The sequence below is a fragment of the Ammospiza caudacuta genome, chromosome 11, assembly GCF_027887145.1.
Source record: "Ammospiza caudacuta isolate bAmmCau1 chromosome 11, bAmmCau1.pri, whole genome shotgun sequence".
Classification (NCBI taxonomy): Eukaryota; Metazoa; Chordata; class Aves; order Passeriformes; family Passerellidae; genus Ammospiza; species Ammospiza caudacuta.
Window position 1 is genome coordinate 15,824,790 of NC_080603.1, and position 18,025 is coordinate 15,842,814.

At 37.0% G+C, this 18,025-nt stretch overlaps 1 protein-coding gene across 1 annotated transcript in view; it reads left to right on the forward strand.

Annotated features, from left to right (window-relative positions):
* ATP13A3 (ATPase 13A3) overlaps positions 1-18,025 on the forward strand; it is a 52,304-nt gene that overhangs the window by 9,542 nt on the left and 24,737 nt on the right. The window contains exons 3-8 of the mRNA XM_058811886.1: positions 10,211-10,304; positions 12,029-12,202; positions 12,720-12,890; positions 13,206-13,276; positions 16,425-16,505; positions 17,215-17,284. Coding sequence (XP_058667869.1) covers positions 10,254-10,304; positions 12,029-12,202; positions 12,720-12,890; positions 13,206-13,276; positions 16,425-16,505; positions 17,215-17,284 — 618 coding nt within the window. The 5' untranslated portion in view covers positions 10,211-10,253. The remainder of the gene's footprint in view (positions 1-10,210; positions 10,305-12,028; positions 12,203-12,719; positions 12,891-13,205; positions 13,277-16,424; positions 16,506-17,214; positions 17,285-18,025) is intronic.

Consider the following 18,025-nt stretch of genomic DNA (forward strand, 5'->3'; position numbering starts at 1 on the left):
ACTATAAATGGATTGATAAGCAAAAGCTATTACTTATAGTAGAAGTAATATTCAAGACCTTTGCTGATGGTCATTAGGACTGAGAAGATTGCAGCAGTTGAAGGGATATCCCTTGTCAGATTTTTGCAGTCTGTTTCCATTATACAGGAGGGGTCTCCCACTGCTGATGCTGTGGAAGTCATTCCCAAGGGGCACAGAAGCACTGAATAGTGTCATTTAAACAGAGCTATTTAAGGCAGTGATGAAATGTATTGTAGTAGGATGTGGGGAGTTAATTTAATTTCATGGATTGTAGAAACCCTGCTCTGAAATACAACTGTTTACTAAATCTCTGAAGCTCTTCTGAGTTTGTAGGACTGTTGTGAATGACTGGCACATAGTAGCTAGGTGGATGTGGGCCAGGGTTTACACTGCAGGCATGGAGTTAAATGTTATGGTCCTGTATGTCTGTTCTCTTCTTGTCTTTGTCAAACTTCTTTTCATGGAAACAGAGTGTGCAACTTTTCCCCCTTGATTTTTCTTCTTGCCTCATATGGTAGTTGTGAGTGTAAATTAATCAATTTCAGGAGTTAAACTGTCAGGTTCTGTAAATTCCCGTGCATAAAAAATTGTCCTGTACAGCAGTTCAATCTTGTGATGAAACTAATTTGCAGATTTTTGTGTTAATTATTTCAATTATTGTAATTTGAGATCAAAACAAATAAATTGTCATATGTGATGTCTTTTAAATGGAACCTATACAGTCTTTTAACATTAATATTTAGTGTTGTTATATGATATTTAGAGTTTTAACAGTATCTGTCATGCACAGTATTTCTATCGACTGACAAGTTTGCACACAAGAGCTTTTTCCTTGAAGTGTTTCTGATCTAAGTTAAGTGAATGTATCAGATACACTGTGGTACATTCAAACTTTGTGTCAATTTATTATGACTAGTTTAAAAAATTGTGCTTTCAGTAAACAGTAGCACCCACTGGTTTAATGTATACATTTTCTTACAGAATACATTTTTAGAAATTAGTACAATTTGGTGTATAATTAGTACAATCTGTTATTCAGGAATATATTCTTGTGTTGTGTACTTTTAGTAGTTACATAGTTGAACTTTGGAATATCTAAGTTTTGCATTTTGGCTTCAGGAAATTGAAGAAATACTGCTGCTTTGTCTGAGAATGCTTTGCTGAAAGCAGTGAAAGCTATTAAGTCATAATTAGGATGGGAAGGGATGATGTGAAAGCCAATTGCTTGCTTGCAATGAGTGTGACTGCTGTAGTCATAGCTGTGTGCCACTATATGTGCTTCTGAGGAGGCAAAAGTTAAATGTCTGAACTTCTGAGGAAAGTTCATCTCTTGATTAGTCTAGTGGTGCTTGATGATCTCCTTGCAGACAAAGAGAAATTTGATTCAAATGTTCTTATGTTAACCTCAAAAATATTTTCCAAGAATTTAAGAGGAAGAGGAAAAAAAGTCATTGCCTCCTTTTATTGAGCATCCATACTACAAAAGCAGATATATCCCAGGAAGCAGATACTCTACATTGCACAATGAGGCCGCAGCCACACAGGAAAGGTTGGGCTCTTGGCACAGCCCCTGAGGGGAAATGCTTCCTTGAAAGGACCCATTGTTGCTGGGTCTGGGTCTTCAGACTCGCAGTTCTCCACTGGAGTGGCTGCCCCTCTCTTGGTGCTGGGATGGGGCATCTTTGCCATCCCCATTATCGAACCAGAATAGTCTTGGTTATTTAAGCACATAGAAGGGCTGAGTAAAGTTCACACCTCATGTGGGAAGAAAACATTTCTTTGGAAGCAGCCTCAGTGCTCAGCTTAAAGGCTCATGCTGGGTGTAATGGCACCATGCCTTACCCAAGATACTTGGAACAGTTGAATTTTCTCTTCCAAGAACAAACAAAACATACTCTGTGAATTCTAACCCAAATGTCTGGTATACTCTTCCAAGAGACAAAAGAACTAATAAGCATCCAGAATAAATGTAGGCTTTGTTGGATTCCCTGACTATGGGACAAGTCTTCTTTCTCTCATGTCAGTTAGGTAAGAGGTCCAGAAATCTGAAAAGAAATGGGTAAAGACTCTGTTTCTGTGAGCCTGAGAGTGGGAACAAGCTTTGGGTGATTGTGAGTTTTGGTGCTTGGTTTCCAGTTGAAAATTTTCATTAATGTGAATAGCTGCTGCTTGAAGTAAGATAAATGAGATGGTGGGAAAGTCAGGTGATAAAATGCTTGACTAATTGTCCGTGAGATGACCAACAGCTTTCCTCAATTCTCTTCCAACATATCTTCTTCATTGCTCCTATATTAATAACTAATTTCTAAGTGATCTGAAAATAATGATCTTAAGACTGGTTACAAAGTAAGTTTTGAGTGTAGTATTGGCTATAGTACTTTGTTATCATGATGAATTGACATACTGAGTTTATTGTTAGATGTAGAATTATCTTTCCTTAATGTAGCCCTTACTCTACTATAAACATTGCAATTGCTCTTACAGCCTGCAAAAAGTATACTTTACAAAGAATACACTCTACAAATGTAAATACAATTTTGGTTTGGTGATTGTTGGATACAATGGTCTTCCTTAAGCCTAAACACAGAAACAAAAGCTTGTATTATAACAGAAAGCCTAAGATGGGAAGTGATAAAATAGGTATTGAGTGGAGGGCTTTGTTAAAATTTAGCTCGTGTACTTGTAAAATTTCCATGTATTCATTAAACTATTATGTCATTCTTATTGTTAGAGCTTGGTTAGTTGACTAAAGTGTTAAGCTTTGTTTGTAGTACAAATTATAACCTTAACTCCTTTCAAAATGCAGTTGAAGGATTTTTGATCTTCCATAGTTATTTTAGTTTGTATGTCTTACCCAAGCATCTGTTGTACATTATGTGGACAATTTGGTATTTAAGGGTTCAGCTGCAAGGTATGCAGAGCTGTAAACTGCATCAGCTCCCATTTCTGTAAGGTGCATTTCTTCTGTGAGGCTGCCTCTCAAGCAGAGCTTCTCTTGTGTTTGTAAACCACATGCTTGTAAAAATACAGATATATTCAAATAATACTGAATGCTTTACAAGTGTATTACATGTGTAAGCTCATGGTAATGCATATTGAAGCAAAAGTCATAACCTTTTAAAGTCACAAAAATGTGATAGCCCCAGGCCTTTGAGTGGGATGAGTTTTGTGTTTTGGGGACAGGCAAAGAGGCTCCCTCATGTGGGATCAGGCTTGCCAGGTGCTGTGAGATGTCTCTGGCATTGTTCTGCTGCTCAGACATGGATCCTTCCAAGTCCAGGGTGTGGCAAAATCCATCTGGCACACACCATGGCTCTTGTCCTGGCTACCTGCAACAGTGAGGCAGAATCAGAGAAGCAGAAATGCAGAGTGCAGGCACACCTGTGTACAGAAGCTCCTTGGAGACTGAGAATACAAAAAGAACAACTCAGAAACTCTTTCCTTAAAGGATGCACAGAGACTAATGATGGATCCTGATTCCAGACTGTTCGGTGATAAGAGGTCATGAGGTGCATTTTAGCAGGACTTTCTTATAGCTGTTTGAATAGATTTCAAGATCTTTAATTGCAAATGTATTAAAGTGTCCTTCTTTCATTCTCAGTGGCTGCAGATTCTGCCTGTCTTATTTCAAAACCTGTCAGTGGAGAAATTTTAGGAAATAATACATTATTTTTATAGATGCTAAAGTAGGATATCTTATGTAAAAGAGAAGGACTGGGAAGTAAATACAGGACTTACGTCCAAGACACTGTGGGCAGAAATCTTGATTCCATCCCTTGCAAGCTGGAAATGTTGTGTCCAAATTTACTTTTTTGGTGATTGATTTTTAGCATGTGCAGCATATTATGAAATATGTTTTGAGAAGAACGTCCTTGTAAGCATTTTATAATCTTTTTGCTTAGCCTTGTGTCAAAGAAAATATTTGTTTCCTCATGTCAAGGAAAATGAATGGCCATCACTTTCTCCTAATGGTCAACTGTCGCCCAGGCCAAGTTTTCATCTTTCCTGAGAAGTCAGATGTCTTTTCAGATGGAATATTTTCTTAGAAGATACATTCATTCCTCTTCCTGGCCCCTTACAGTTTGAGCATTTCTTCAGTTTTTATTTCATTACTGCTGTATGGCAGTGATTGAGCATTAGCTGGTGTTTTGTGTATGTGTAGCAATTCTTTTACCTCCATTTTGGGCCCATTGCATGAATCCCAAAAACTTTCACTACAATGTTTGGGAAAAATGGACTTTTTGGTAAATTATCTCAGTGTGTGTGAATCTCATGGTACTGGAACAAGAATAAGCGCTAGTGGTAAACATTGCCTTTGTAAGGTCTATTCCCTTGTAGAGTTGTTTTCTTCTTGGAGTAAATTGTTAAAAGTATGACTCTAAAGTGCAGAATTTTTGAATTTCTGAGTGACTAAATAATGTTTGGCTTTCAAGCTGCAAAAAACCCCCTTTTTTTCCCCTCGTGTTTTGGCGGCTAGTTGGGATACAGTTCAAGATGATGACTTTCAAGGTGTTTCTTATTCAGAAATATGAAAGGCTTTTCATGACATTGAGCTATTTAGAAACTTAATTTTTAATAACAGAGGTGTAAGGTGGCTCTTAGTGGAGGATGTACATGTAGTAAATAAGTTCTGAAAGAGGAGTATTAGTCCTTTAGTAGCCTATTTGGACCCAGGAGAGCACAGTGAGTCACTTACTAGGACAGTAGCTCGGATGTCAGGAATGGGAATTGTGTTTGATTGTTTTCTAGACAGGTCAGTCAGGTTCTTTTGTTATTGTCTTCCTCTATTAGTTTACTTTGTTTGATTTATTTATTGAGAGTAATTACATAGGGTGCTGAGGAAGATTTACTTGTATTAATCTTTGCACAGAGGTGAATTTGAAGTTTGACTTCTCATGTGTCTCTTGCTTTTATTGTCTGCCTTGCTACATCTCTTGGTTTGCCTTTTGTATTCTTAGCAAAGCAGAGCTGGTTGAGCCTTGCCTTGTACAGAAAACGACCTTGTTTCTGTGATGTTCAGGTAGTGACAAAGTTCACTTTCTTAGCTTTACAGCACTCAGTTTCTAAAGGTCGTCTGCTCTGGTGTGTGTGATTGCTTCATTATGCTGTGTGCTGAAGTGCAAAATGCTAAGAGTGAGAAACGCGTGCGTTTCTGCCCCGCTGCCTTTAGTCCTCAACATGAACGTTGTTGTCTTCACTCCCAGGGCTGTAAATACAAGGAAGGGTTTGGTCAGGAGCATAGATGCTTTTGCCTGGGCAGATAGTATCAGGGCTTGTGCACAGCCCTGCGAGTGTCTGCAGGCTCCCGGGGAGGCATTTGTTGTTTGAATAGAAGGAGCTGGACCGGGCGGCCGATGCCTGGAAGCGCAGCCTCCGCGCCAGCCCGGCCACAGTCTTGCAATTGTTCGGCCACTCTGGAGGGAAGAGGAAAAAAAAAAGCATTCCAAGCAGTGCCAAATTTTCTTTGATATGTTAATCTTTTGATAACAGTTTGAAAAGCCCTTGGAGACTTTTTTTAGATTTTAGACAAAATAGTTCATTTGTCAGGACTTCCCTTGTAGATAGGGTCTCCGTTATTAAGAACTGCCTCGCTAACTCATGGTAACAAAAGCAAGTGCAGAGGACAGCTGCTGGACTGCTCATTGGTAAGAGAAACTATTAGTTATCACAGGACTTTTTACAAAAATCTGAAAAGAATAAAGTAGGGAGCTTTTAAAATACAAATGTGGAAGTTTACTCATGTATTTTAAGAAGATGATAAGACCATAAGCAAAATTAATAACTCAATAATTTTTTAATAGGTATCCATACATGGATTTTATTAAAAACTGCAGCTTTAAAAAATAAATTTTAATTTGAGAAATTGGGAGTGTAAATTACCCTGTGGTTGCACGAGTTACCAAAAGTTTCTTCTTTTGGAGCTGTAATTTGTCCAGACTTTAAAAATTTTCTCTTGAAGCTATGAAACTGCCACTTATATTGAAAAACTGGAAGAATAAACAACGTGCTTATTATTTGTTTATTATATGGCAACAACATGTGTATTATTTAGTTTTTAAGGATTGTGGAATTGAGACAAATGTTGAAGGCAACAGCGAAGATTGTCTTTGCTTTCCACCCCAAACATCAAACTCCAAGGGTAAAATTTGCACTGAAGTAGTTTACTAATTATGCCAGCTGTTAGAAAACTACCTTGAGGTAAGCCAGTAGTCCTTTGAATGTGTGGCTTGCAGAAATCTTCAGGTGTACTGATGGAGACTTGCTGTGGTGCTTTTAGAACAATTTCCTTAATAAACACTCCATAACTTCACTTGCACCTCTTATACTGTTGCTACAAATGTTTGTTACTTTCAAATATTTTGGTACAATTGCTTGTTATTCTGGTTTAGTCAGGATAGATGGACAAATATGGAGTGGTGTAGTAATTGAGAAAAAGTGCAGCATTTTCTTCATTGTGAGGGATGCATATAGTTTTAAGCTCTGTACACTGCTGTAATTTCTTTAGTGATCCAATTTGTGATTTCTTTTAGCTCCAAAATAAGTATCTTATTCAGACTTAAGTATCAGCTTAGGTCTGAGGCTGCAGGTGCTGCTGTCCTGCTCACAGCTGCACACTCTTCAGGACAGTTACAAATTAGAAATGCTGTTCAACTTAATTTTTATATACTGTGTTTTGCAGAGTTGGGGATTTACTGTTTAAGCTTGTGACTCAAATGCATGCTCTTAGAAGTACTTAGAGTTCAGACACTGTTCAGCTGATCTCTAGACCATTTGTTAAATTTATACCTACATTGTTACACAATGTTGCAAGAGATTTCGTTCTCTGAATCTCAGTGGCAAGCTGCCTTTTCTTTACAGACCTTTTTGATATTTCCTACTACTCTGGCTCTAGAATGTGCTTAGCTATACAGTAGCAATGTAATAAGTAAATATTATGAGTGGAGTGATAGTAACTTTCAGCATTTCTATTGGTTGTAAGTCTTCTTTCTTGAAAAGGTTGCTATTTTCAATTTGTTAAAAGGGCAGAGGATTTCTCTGGCTATTCACTCCTGGGCCAGAGAGAGAGGCTGAGTGGCAGCCTGTAATGTGCATCAGAGCACATTATATTTGGCTGGTCCCATGTTCATGTTGCTTATTGCAAGTAGATTTCCACCTCACTTCAATTTGAGTACTAGTAAAATGTCATACTCTCTTACTTGGTCTGGAAAGACCAAGGTTTATATTTAAATCTTTAAATTAAAGTTTAACGTTTAATGTTTAATTCCATCATATTGTAGAAGGAAGGAAGTAAAACTCAAATGCAGATTGCTAAAGTCTCTCTGAATTGGTAAGGTTTTTTCAGTCTGTCCCAGCAGCCTGAAGTCACCCAAGGAGGCAGCACCATGTAGTGGTGTTCAACTCCAGCTTTCAGCAGGACATGGGACACAAACCACAGAACTTACCCATCTGAACTCGTGGTGACATGCTTGGGCTGATGGTGTGCCAGAAGAGATATGATAGGAGAGAGAGTGCAGTTCTTTCTTGTGGAATAGGAATCATTTTCATGACCCATCAACGAAGAAAATATTTCTGTAATGCTTTTTAAGTTTAGAAATTTGAATTGGACTTTAATATGGAAAATTACCAGCAGTATGTGCCATGTTGAGAGCATGTGTTAGTTGAAGGTTGTTCAGTAAATGAGTCTGTATAAAATAATGCAGATGGAGCTAATGATGTGAGTCAGAAATAGCCTCCTAATTCTCCTCATGTATTCCCTGTCTGATTCTACCCAGCTGTTCAAAGAGCTTACTGAATCACAGGAATTATTGCTAGTGCTGAGATTTCCTTTCATGCTTTTTCAGACCCACAACTTGATGTTCCTTCCCATTGCCTAAATGAGGGCAATTGCACTTCTCTCTCACACTGCCGTGGTGTCCCATAAGGTCCCATACTGGCCAAATGGAAATCTCAGTTGAGATCCATTGATCTGAAAGCTATTTGCATTTATTTTTCTGCCTGGTGCTTTCCTGTATCAAGTTCTTTCTTGATATGTCCATCAAGGTTGGAGAGTTGCCTGCAGGACCCTTTTTGATGTTACTGTACATCACAGCAGGGAAGTGTGTGCTGGTTTAAGAGCAGAGTAGCTCAAGTATGCTTAACCTAATAATTCTTTCCTGGACCTGTGAACTCTATTAGGAGTATACTTCTGTAAATACACAGAACATTTTCTGACTGCATGACTTCTTGATTGAAAATGTGATTTGTATGGTGTACATAAAGTTGTTTGATGTAATTAATTCAAAGATTGTCCTCAGGAGCTTTCTTAGCAGTCCTGTGTAGATTTAGGACAGATTTTAACTGGTTCTCTGTATATCTTATCTTTCCCAGGATAGAAAGCTCCTTAGTTAAGAAAGTGGCAATTTAAATGAAAGTGTGGTTTAGAACTTTAATGACTTGTGTGGCTTAATTTCCAAGTAAATCTGCAGTAAAATTATAGCGTAGCAATAGAAAATTTTCAGCTTAACAAGTCAAGGAAAGTGTGAGCTGATGTTCCAATCCGATGTTGGCAAGTTCTCTCCATTCAGAACAAAATGAAAACTGTATCAATTTATGAAGTACTGAGCTTCTCACCTGAGACTCAGCTTTGTGCTGTGATGCAGTTCTCTCCTTTGTGTGTTTCTTCTACTAGGACCTTATTCAGCAGTGGGAATAGATTTCTGAGGAGATCCAGTTTTGGGTAGCAAAAGAAACCTTTGCTGTTGGGTTCCTGCTTCATTGATTGGGTTAAGTGGGAAGGAGATGGTGGGTGGCAGAAAACACGAGTGGCTGTGATGCTGTAGATAAGCTGCAGGAGATGGGAGGAGGGACCCTTTGAAGCTGGCATTGCTGGTGGATGTGAGTGCATGGATCCAGGGGCTGCCTTTGAGAGCATCTGACTTGTAGTCTGGAGATTTGGTTTGTGAAAATGTTGGGGAGTTAATGGCAGAGAAATTGGTAGTGATTGTACTAATTAACATTACTTATTAATAATAACATGTACTCATTAATAATAACAGCCTGGAAAAGGACAATTAGAGTAGCTGCTTGTGCTGTGATTTAATACTTGAGGATTGGTTATAAGCTGTGGTAGTAAGTGTCTTCTGAGAGATTTATGTATGTGCAGTAAATATAATTGAAAGCTGTACCATGTCAGTGCAGAGAATTATAATTAATCTATGTCTTGGCAGGTGAGCACTGGCTGTTTAGTGATTTTAATTGTGGTAGTTTTTTGTTCCTGTGCATTAATTATAAATTGTATACAATTAAAATATACAGGGGTGCCCAAATGAGGTTAGATGCAGTTTGATTTTCAAAAATTTGGTGGTTTGACATGGTAGTTTTGATTTTTCTTGCTTATGCAATGAGGAAAATTCTGATAAGCCTCACTGTATTTAGCCTTAGTTTGTAGCTCTCCCCTTTTGGAGTAGGGATCTGTATGCACTGCATCCATCTTGTAGACAGTGCCATATTTTTTTCATGCCTTTTCTTATTCATGAAAATTGTGATCATAATCTGTCCTCCAAGCACCTCTCAAGATTAGCAACTGTGAGAGATTTTGATGCAAATTGAATAGGAGAGGAATTGGAAAGAAGGGGAAGGACTGACCAAAAAGCATGTCTTGATTTAGAAATAATGAACTGGGGACTAAATGTTTTTGAGCAAGTCTTTATTCTGCTCAGATGAGAAGTGTAGATCTCAGGGGTACTGTGCCTTTCCTCTTGAAGGATAGCCTGACTTGTGAAAGCATCTGATTGGAGCTATTACATATAGAGTAATACAAATGTCTAATACTAACCTACTTCTTTTAACCATTTTTTTTTTTTTTAATTTACATTTCCATCATGAAGCTTGTAGAATGTACCAAAAACTGCTTGCTGCATGTAGAATGTAGCTGAGTTAAATTGGTACAAGCTGCTTCTTCCTCTTTTAATGCCTGGTGTTTATGCAGTATTTCACTTGTATTTATCTGATGTTCCATCATAAAGTTTTATAGGCCTCCTTAGATAGTTATTTCTAGAAATTAGTAACAGTGCAAATTGAAGATAAATATTAACTTTTGGTCAGTGTTGTGTTTTATATATGAACTTACCAAAAGTAACTTGAAACAACATAAAACTTAGGTGTCAAATCAGTAATGTTGTTTTCATTTTTAATTCTTGTCTTGTTGAAGGTCTTCCATATCTCAAGTTGAGAAGTTTCATATCATACTAAACATGGAGAAAGAAGAAAAGAAATATGTCAATAAAGCAGAGGAAGATGAGATGGTAATGAATTCTGTTAATTGTTTTTTTTTTTTTTTTACAATGGAAGAAACACATTTTCAGGGTTTTCTGCTTAAAGGGGGCATATTGCATTGGGAAGTGGATTGTCTCTGTTTAAATCAATTTAGCAATTTAATGAGATTATCCTTGGCAATATTTTTTGGTATTAAGAAATTAGTCTTTGGATAGGAAAGGTTTTTATTAAGGTCAGTAGTCCAATAGATGACACATTTTGGTGCTTAACATTTCCACTTTTACAGATGAAAATTGAAACAAAGTGAGTTGTGTTTTGTTTTTTTTATTGTTACCAGTATTTTGTTGTTCTTTGGTTAGTTGAGGTTTCTTGTGTCCAAATCCTGGAGATTTTTTGTTGTATTTTAAAACAAGTTAATGCTTCATAATGTGATTCAAAGCAGGAAGCTTTGACAGGAAAGTACTAGCAGCTACTCTTTCAATTTCTAGCTCACTTGGGGTTCACAGGAATTTTTCTAGTCCATTTGGTATATATAGGGATTTTTGTTTCCAAAAATGATAGGTTTCTGTGACTGTTCTGTCCTTGTCCACACTGCAAGGAAAAGTAGTTCTTCACTAGATAGCTCTAATACAGAAAGTAAGTAAATGCATCTTAGAACAGGAGATGCTTATGGCCTGATCACTAAAGTTACATTTTTTATTTTAGGAAATGATTTTATTTTCTCCTGAAAAGAAGAATTTTTCTCACCATCTTTCACTCACTTATTTTTATTGCTGAAGAGAAAATAGGCTTTACTTTTGCTTTTTGTCATCAGAGAAGGTGACAAACCAACTTTTGAAAAGCATTTTCTTAGGAGTTTAAACAATTTCTAACACTGTTTAATGAAAAGTTGAAAAAAAATCCCAGAAGTTCATGTCAGTATGAACAATGGGTGGGACTCAATGGGAAACTGCATTACCGTTTTACAGCAGGAAATATAATCTAATGATGTAATGTGAAACTCAGGAATGTAAAACAGTGTCCAGTAAATCACTAAATCATTTTCTGTTCCTGGCTGTCATCAAGTTAACTTGGTGCTTGCACACTGAATAGTTGGGGTTTTTTTCATGGGAAAAGGATTTTTCTAACTGGTGCAAGTTACAGTACCTTAGAGTGTAGCCTGGAGTTTGTAAAGTAGTGTTTCTTGTTAAATAGCAGGCAAACTAAGCAAAATTCTCTACTAGAAAGTGATGTTTGATATATTTAGGGGCTTTTGTAGAATGTATAAAATTCAGCCTGCAGTAGTAATTCCAAACTGAATGCTAGCTAATTAAATGCTATGTCATAAAATCAGCATTTGACAAAACCACACACTTTTGCTCTTAAATGTTCAGTTGACTTGTGCTGTGTCATGGTCAAAAATGTTGTTGTTCACTGAGAGTTAAGGCAGGTTGTGTTGCAGCCTCAGTCCTTAGGGAGCAGTGCAGAGAGGAGACAGTCTTGCAAAGAAATGTTTTACACAGTGTGGATGATCTGCCTCTGTCAGGCTTTTATTGATGTTTATATTTCTGACTAAGCAAAACAGTGTTCCTTTTTGCTTCCACTCCACCATGTATTAAATGCTCCAAATCTTTCCTTCCCCCAGAAAAGAAAAAAGAGGAAATGGCTTTGAAATTTGATTTGCTTTAAATACTGCACATTATGAAAAATTAATGTTGGCATCCCAGGCACAGTAATTAAGAGAGTCATCATTACTTGTTTTACTGCCATGCAGGAGATCTATGGCTACGATCTGTGTCGCTGGAAGCTGGTGCTGGTTACTGTGGGAGTGATCTGTTCTGGTGGGTTTCTTCTCCTCCTCCTCTACTGGATGCCCCAGTGGCGTGTGAAAGCGACGTGCAGAAGGGCTGCTCTGAAGGACTGCCAGGTGGTTCTGCTGAGAACGACTGTAAGTGTGCAGGGGATGTGCTTCTCCCTGTTTGCAGCTCCTTCTGGCTGCTGGAGTGCAGCAGTCCCTGCCTGCAGTGTAGACATGACTGTGCCTTACAGCAGTGCAGAACAGTGCTCCTGGGGAATGACTGTGTGGGAAGGCTGACAGCTGTTTGCAGTGGGCATTCCGAGTAGTCTGTCTTGCAGTTTAATCAAATACAGCAATGGTGTTGTCATCAGCAGTTACAGAGCAAATACCTTGTTCCTATAAGCTGAAACATGGTTTCCCCTCCCTTGTTCAGGAAAGATAACATTTGTTGAAGTAAGGTGTAACTGCTGACCCAAGTGCAAAAAATGTGCTTTTAGAATTGTGGAGAGAAAATTATTCCTAAGGTAGCTGATGTTAACATGAAGCTATGTTCTGCAATTCTGTATGGACTCTGCTAATCTATGATCTGTGATTTTGCTACAGCTGTTTTAGTAAAATGCCGTTCAAATGCTCTTTCAGCTAACTTATTTTCCCTCCTCTTTTTAAGGATGAATTCAAGATATGGTTTTGTGCAAAGGTCCGCATTATGCCTTCCTTGGGAGCCAATCCTTTACAGAATCCTAACCCCATTGTGCACAAGGTTTCAAATGGCCATGCTGTTCATTTCTCTGAATCTGCTGCAGAAGAGAATAAAAACGATTCGAGAAAACATTTGCCTGTAAGTAAACTTGCAATACTGTGCTACTGTGCTGGCTGATTCTCAGATACTATTGAGAATAAACACACAGTCCAGTACATGTGAGCTGCTGCTTTTGTTTAAAAGGCTAACTCATTTTTGAGTGGAACAGAAATCTCCTCAATAACCCGTTACTGAAAATTGTGGAAAGCTTGAAAGATTATGTTGAAAGAAAAGTATTCATTTTTCAGTGAAGCTTTTCTAAATTCAGTTTCTGTCACCTCTCAGAACAAAGCCAGTCAGAAGAGATGTGTTAAGTGGTACCAGTTTGACATCTATGTTTTGTTGCCCTTACAGATTCGTTACTTCACACATCACAGTGTGAAGTATTTTTGGAATGATTCAGTTCAAAGTTTTGATGTTGTACGGTAAGAACACTTTTTTCTTATGTGTTGTGCTTCAAACTGTATTTAAAAAAAATAAAATAGCATGCCTAAGAACATGCTGAAAATTGGTGTTATTTTCTGACCAGCTGTTTTAGCTCGTTTAGTCTTTGTTTCAACCATAGTGAGGGCAGGAGAATTTGGAAGGAAGGTGTTTGTTTAATTTGCCTTTATCAAGTGTGATTTGTGTAGGGTGACAGCTGCATGCTTCTGCAGGCTTTTTTGCCTGTTCTTGGAGTTACTTCAGAATCAGAGCACCTGTTCGTAGACAGTAGTCCTTCTATAAACACTCAAAAACTTTGATTATGATGGAATAATTTAGTTTTTTGTGTTGCTGAGCTAGACCCAAAAGGAGTATCTAGGAAGAGGAGGAATTCACCAAATACCTTTTTTGCTCATGTTTGTGTATGTCTGTTTCTATGTTTTAGTGCAGTTGGGCTGGATCTCAGCCATCTCTTGTTACTCTTTAGTAACAAAAACAGGTCTATTGCACTGATAAAAAATGTCTTTTAGTGTGCAGCACTAGCTTGTGATGCACTGTATTTTCTTTTATTCAGCAACACTGTTGCATGATGTTAGGGTTGAAGAAGAAAGTTTTTCTTTCTTTGATAAGGCCATCTCATAGTGCCATAAGTTAAATGAACACAGGCTTCTCCCTTTTTGGCAACTGCCCATTGAAACAATAAATTCAGATCACCAATAAAATCTGGTTTAAGCTTGAATTAGTAGTGTTCACTGTATTGAACCACCATGTGGAGATGGGTTTTTTCCCCAAAAAGGTGTGTGCAAATAATATGGAAAGTTATTAGCAATGTAAACAATTTAAAGAAATTGCTGTAACACAAGCAATTACAAAACTGAGCAGTCCTCATCTGGGAGGGTGGAAATGTCTCAGTTCTCAGGAGTAAGTAATTAAAAGTTTTGTATGCATTTTTTGTGTTAAGTCTCCCATGAAATACAGTCATGCAGGTAGTGGCAGTCATCATTTTGCATTGCAGGCTCCTGTTTTCATGCCTACAGTGCCCCTAATGTAAATTGTTCAAAGGGAATGGTTCCCACAGATGAGATTAAGAAACTGTACTTGTATGTTAAAAACAGGTATTGGAAAAAAATCATATGACTCCGTGTGTTTAGAAAAAAATGTTATTCCTTAGCATTAAAGCAGTGACTTGAAACTTGGCATTTGTGGCTCTTTGACTGTGCCTTTTGATGTTCTTGTGATAACTCAGCCAATTTATAAGCCCTGGAAAAATCTCAGATATGCCTGTGAAGTTATGGGAGCATTTATTCAATCACATTCTTGCTGATAAGCCAAACTTTACTTTGTTTGATGTATTAGCCATGACTGAGCCTGGCCACTTGTTTAGTCAGGTACAGTAGCTGAGCTGGACATGATTCTTTAGCTATTGAATAATAAAGAGGAGAAAGAAGTGGATCTGAGACATACTGGATACTGTTAGAGCACTAAGTCACTTTTCCACAAGGTCAGATAAAATTCCAGTTTGTTACAACTTTCCTCTAAAGTATATGGTTGTGTAGTGAAGTACTAGATACCATGTGCAAAATAATATCTGAGCTTTTGAATGATAAATATTCTGAAAAGAAGTCTTGAAAAATCTGTCCTTCTCTAAGATATGTCTTTTTGTTCTGCCCTTCAGTTTATATGCATAAACCAAAAATTGATATTACCTAATAATATGGTAGAACATCAAGTTAATATTTATAGAGAATCTGTGAGACAGAGGTCTGTATAGTAAAAGCCTTAAAGCAGGCAGCAGGTTTGTAGTTGTGATCTAAGCACAAGCCTGCATCATGAGGAGCATTCACTGTGGGCTGCAGTTACTCCAGCACTCAGAGACAGAACAGTTTGATCACATCATGAAAGGCTTAACACAACACAGAAGGGGGGCAAATTAAGATTTCTTGGACAACTAATTCAGTTGTGAGAGCTTGAGTTTCATATCATTGTTCTTTTTATATTACCATAATATTAAGATCACTGTTTTAAACACAGGAAATGCAAGTGTAATTGTTCTTGGACTAAGTCAGACTTGGTCACATAGCCAAAGAGGATGCAACTCTGACCTTGGATGTCTGTTTTGTTTTAGCTACTGTCAACTAAATTTCTGAGTGGGTTGATGAGTGCTTTTTATAATAAACTCTGCACACAGGGATTTTAGTGCCCTGGGAATTCAGTCTGTAGCAGTAGTGTAAAAAGCAGAGAACATTGTGCTAGAAGCTCTGTCCTTGCATGGACATGGCACACATAGGTATGCATATTTGCATATAGAGCACTTAAATTTAGGCACTTTCCTTAACTCCACTATTACATTTCTTCTCCTACAGAAAAAGAAAAGTTGTTCGTGGTAGAGTGGGAGGAAAAACGCAGCTATTAACAGAGTTTTGTGTATTTTTAAATTTAAAATAGTATTTTTAAAATCCTTGAACTTAAAAAGGTTTCGAGAAACCTGGTAAACCCAGGGCCAGGTTAACACATAATTTTCATCTTCTGTTCTTGTACAAGCAGTTGGTGGAAATGTGATCCTAGGCTTTGCAGTAGTGAGGATATGTAAAGCTTTCCCTGTGTTCTAGAGAATGGAAGTAATTGTTACAAAACATGCACAAATGTAGGATGCATTTTTCCTCATTATGGATAACACTGTGATAGTAAGATGCTGTAAAATAGCTGTGGTATAGATTTATTTAATGAATTGATTAATAATTATTTCTAAAAAAATTCTATTACTACTTAGAGTCAAATGAAGATAATTTGAAGAAATATTGATTCACATTGATTTCATATAATGTTTTATAAAACTTGCTCACGTTTTAGAAGCCTTTGAATACTAGTTATGCTAGTATTGTACTTCATTTTTGAAGTGTCTCCATTTTGATTGGAATAGGTGTGACTGTCCTACAGAGTAAGATATATCAACAAGAAGATTGCTTTTAATGTGTCACTGGTATCTGCAGTTGTGACAAAACCAGCTAAGAATACATTTGTCCATAGATCTTGTTGTTTTATAAAATGGTGTATACCTCGTGGCAAAGACCTAGCTCTTTTGAGTCACTGAAGACTTAATTTTAAATATCAGATTTCTTAAAATAACTCATTGACTTATCCTTTATTTAGAGGCCTAGATGAATCTACCTTCTGCTCTGCAATTCATAATGAACACAGCACAGGACTGACAAAGGGAATGCATGATTACAGGTAATATTGCAGTAGTACTTGAGGGAAGATGTTTCATTACCTGTGCTCAGAGTGTTAAAAAGCCCAGAAGACAATTGAGTGATCAGTGTCTGATTTTTTTTTTAAATGAGACCTTCATACAGGTTGAAATATGGGAGCATCTGCTTGCTTATCAATTCATCTTCTGGCAATCTGTGTCTAAAATAAAAGTATTTTCCCTCAGATAATTTTAAGGGCTTTTTCATGTCACTGCCATTTAATCAGCTCTGACCCCATCAGAGCTTGGTTTCTTGAAGCTCCCTTTTTCATGATCTGCCTTTTTTTCATGCTGAGAATAAAACTAAAATACAGGACCTTGAAAACACTGTCTTACTGCAGGGTAAGAGTTAACACTGCTTTAAGCTTAAGGTAATGAGAATCACATACTGGATTTCAGAATGACATATTTAATAACATTGGTCTCATACACAGTTTGCAGAGAAATCTTGTTATGAAAGAATCTAAAAAATAAGGTACAGTTTAAATTGAAGTATAAAATAATTATCTTTATATTGGAACATCTCAGTAGGTAACTGTTTTCTGAAAAGCACTTTTTGAAACAATGATAAATAAGAAGAGAGTCACAGATTTGGGGACATGCTATACTTTATCAGATTAGTGGAATTATTTTGACATCAATAACTCCTAAAAAAATCTTAACTTTTTTTTTGTATTTTTCTTTTTAATACAGAAAAGCATTCTATGGAGTAAATGAAATTGCTGTGAAAGTGCCTTCCATTTTTAAGCTTCTGGTTAAGGAGGTAAAATCTTTTCTTTAACAAATCAAAGTAAAAAGGTATATAATTGAAAGTTGTTTCATGTGCAATGACTATTGACTGTTGGAAACCTTCCCCTAGAGCCCAACTTTCTAAAACAAAATAGTATGGACAATTTTTTCGAGCTCTCCAGCTCTCCTTAGAGCTAAAGATGCCTCAGCTATAAGCTCTCCAGAGTTCACAGGCCTGGTGCCTTAGTAAGGACATTAGAAAACATATCAGAATTCTTTGAAAGGGTCAGCATCTTATTTATTTTTTGTAGTTAATTTAAAACATAAAATGACTTATGTTCTCCATGAGAAGGCCAGGGATTATATATTACAGCATATTTATTTTAATGAACAAATGAAATGTAGTATTGTTGGATTTGTTTCGTTTTCCTTGTGTCAGGTGGATTTGAATAACTGCTTTGTTATTTTGTGTTGTAATAATGAACAGTAGAACTTCTGAACAAAGAAACTCTCCAACCTGATCTAACAGAGTAAGAACTTGAGGTATCAGGGCATTTATTAAGAATAAATAGAAAATAACATTTTAGGGGAAAATAACATTAGGGGAAAATGTATCAGTCTTTGAAGTCTGTATTTGTGTACATTTGAGTGAGAACTGTGCTTTTGAGGGGCTGAGGAGGTAGTGAAAGAAAGGATCATTTTGGCAAATCAAAAAGTATGTATAAAGAACTGAAATTGTCTTCTCCCTGGAGAAGGATAATTTCAGCTTTGTTTT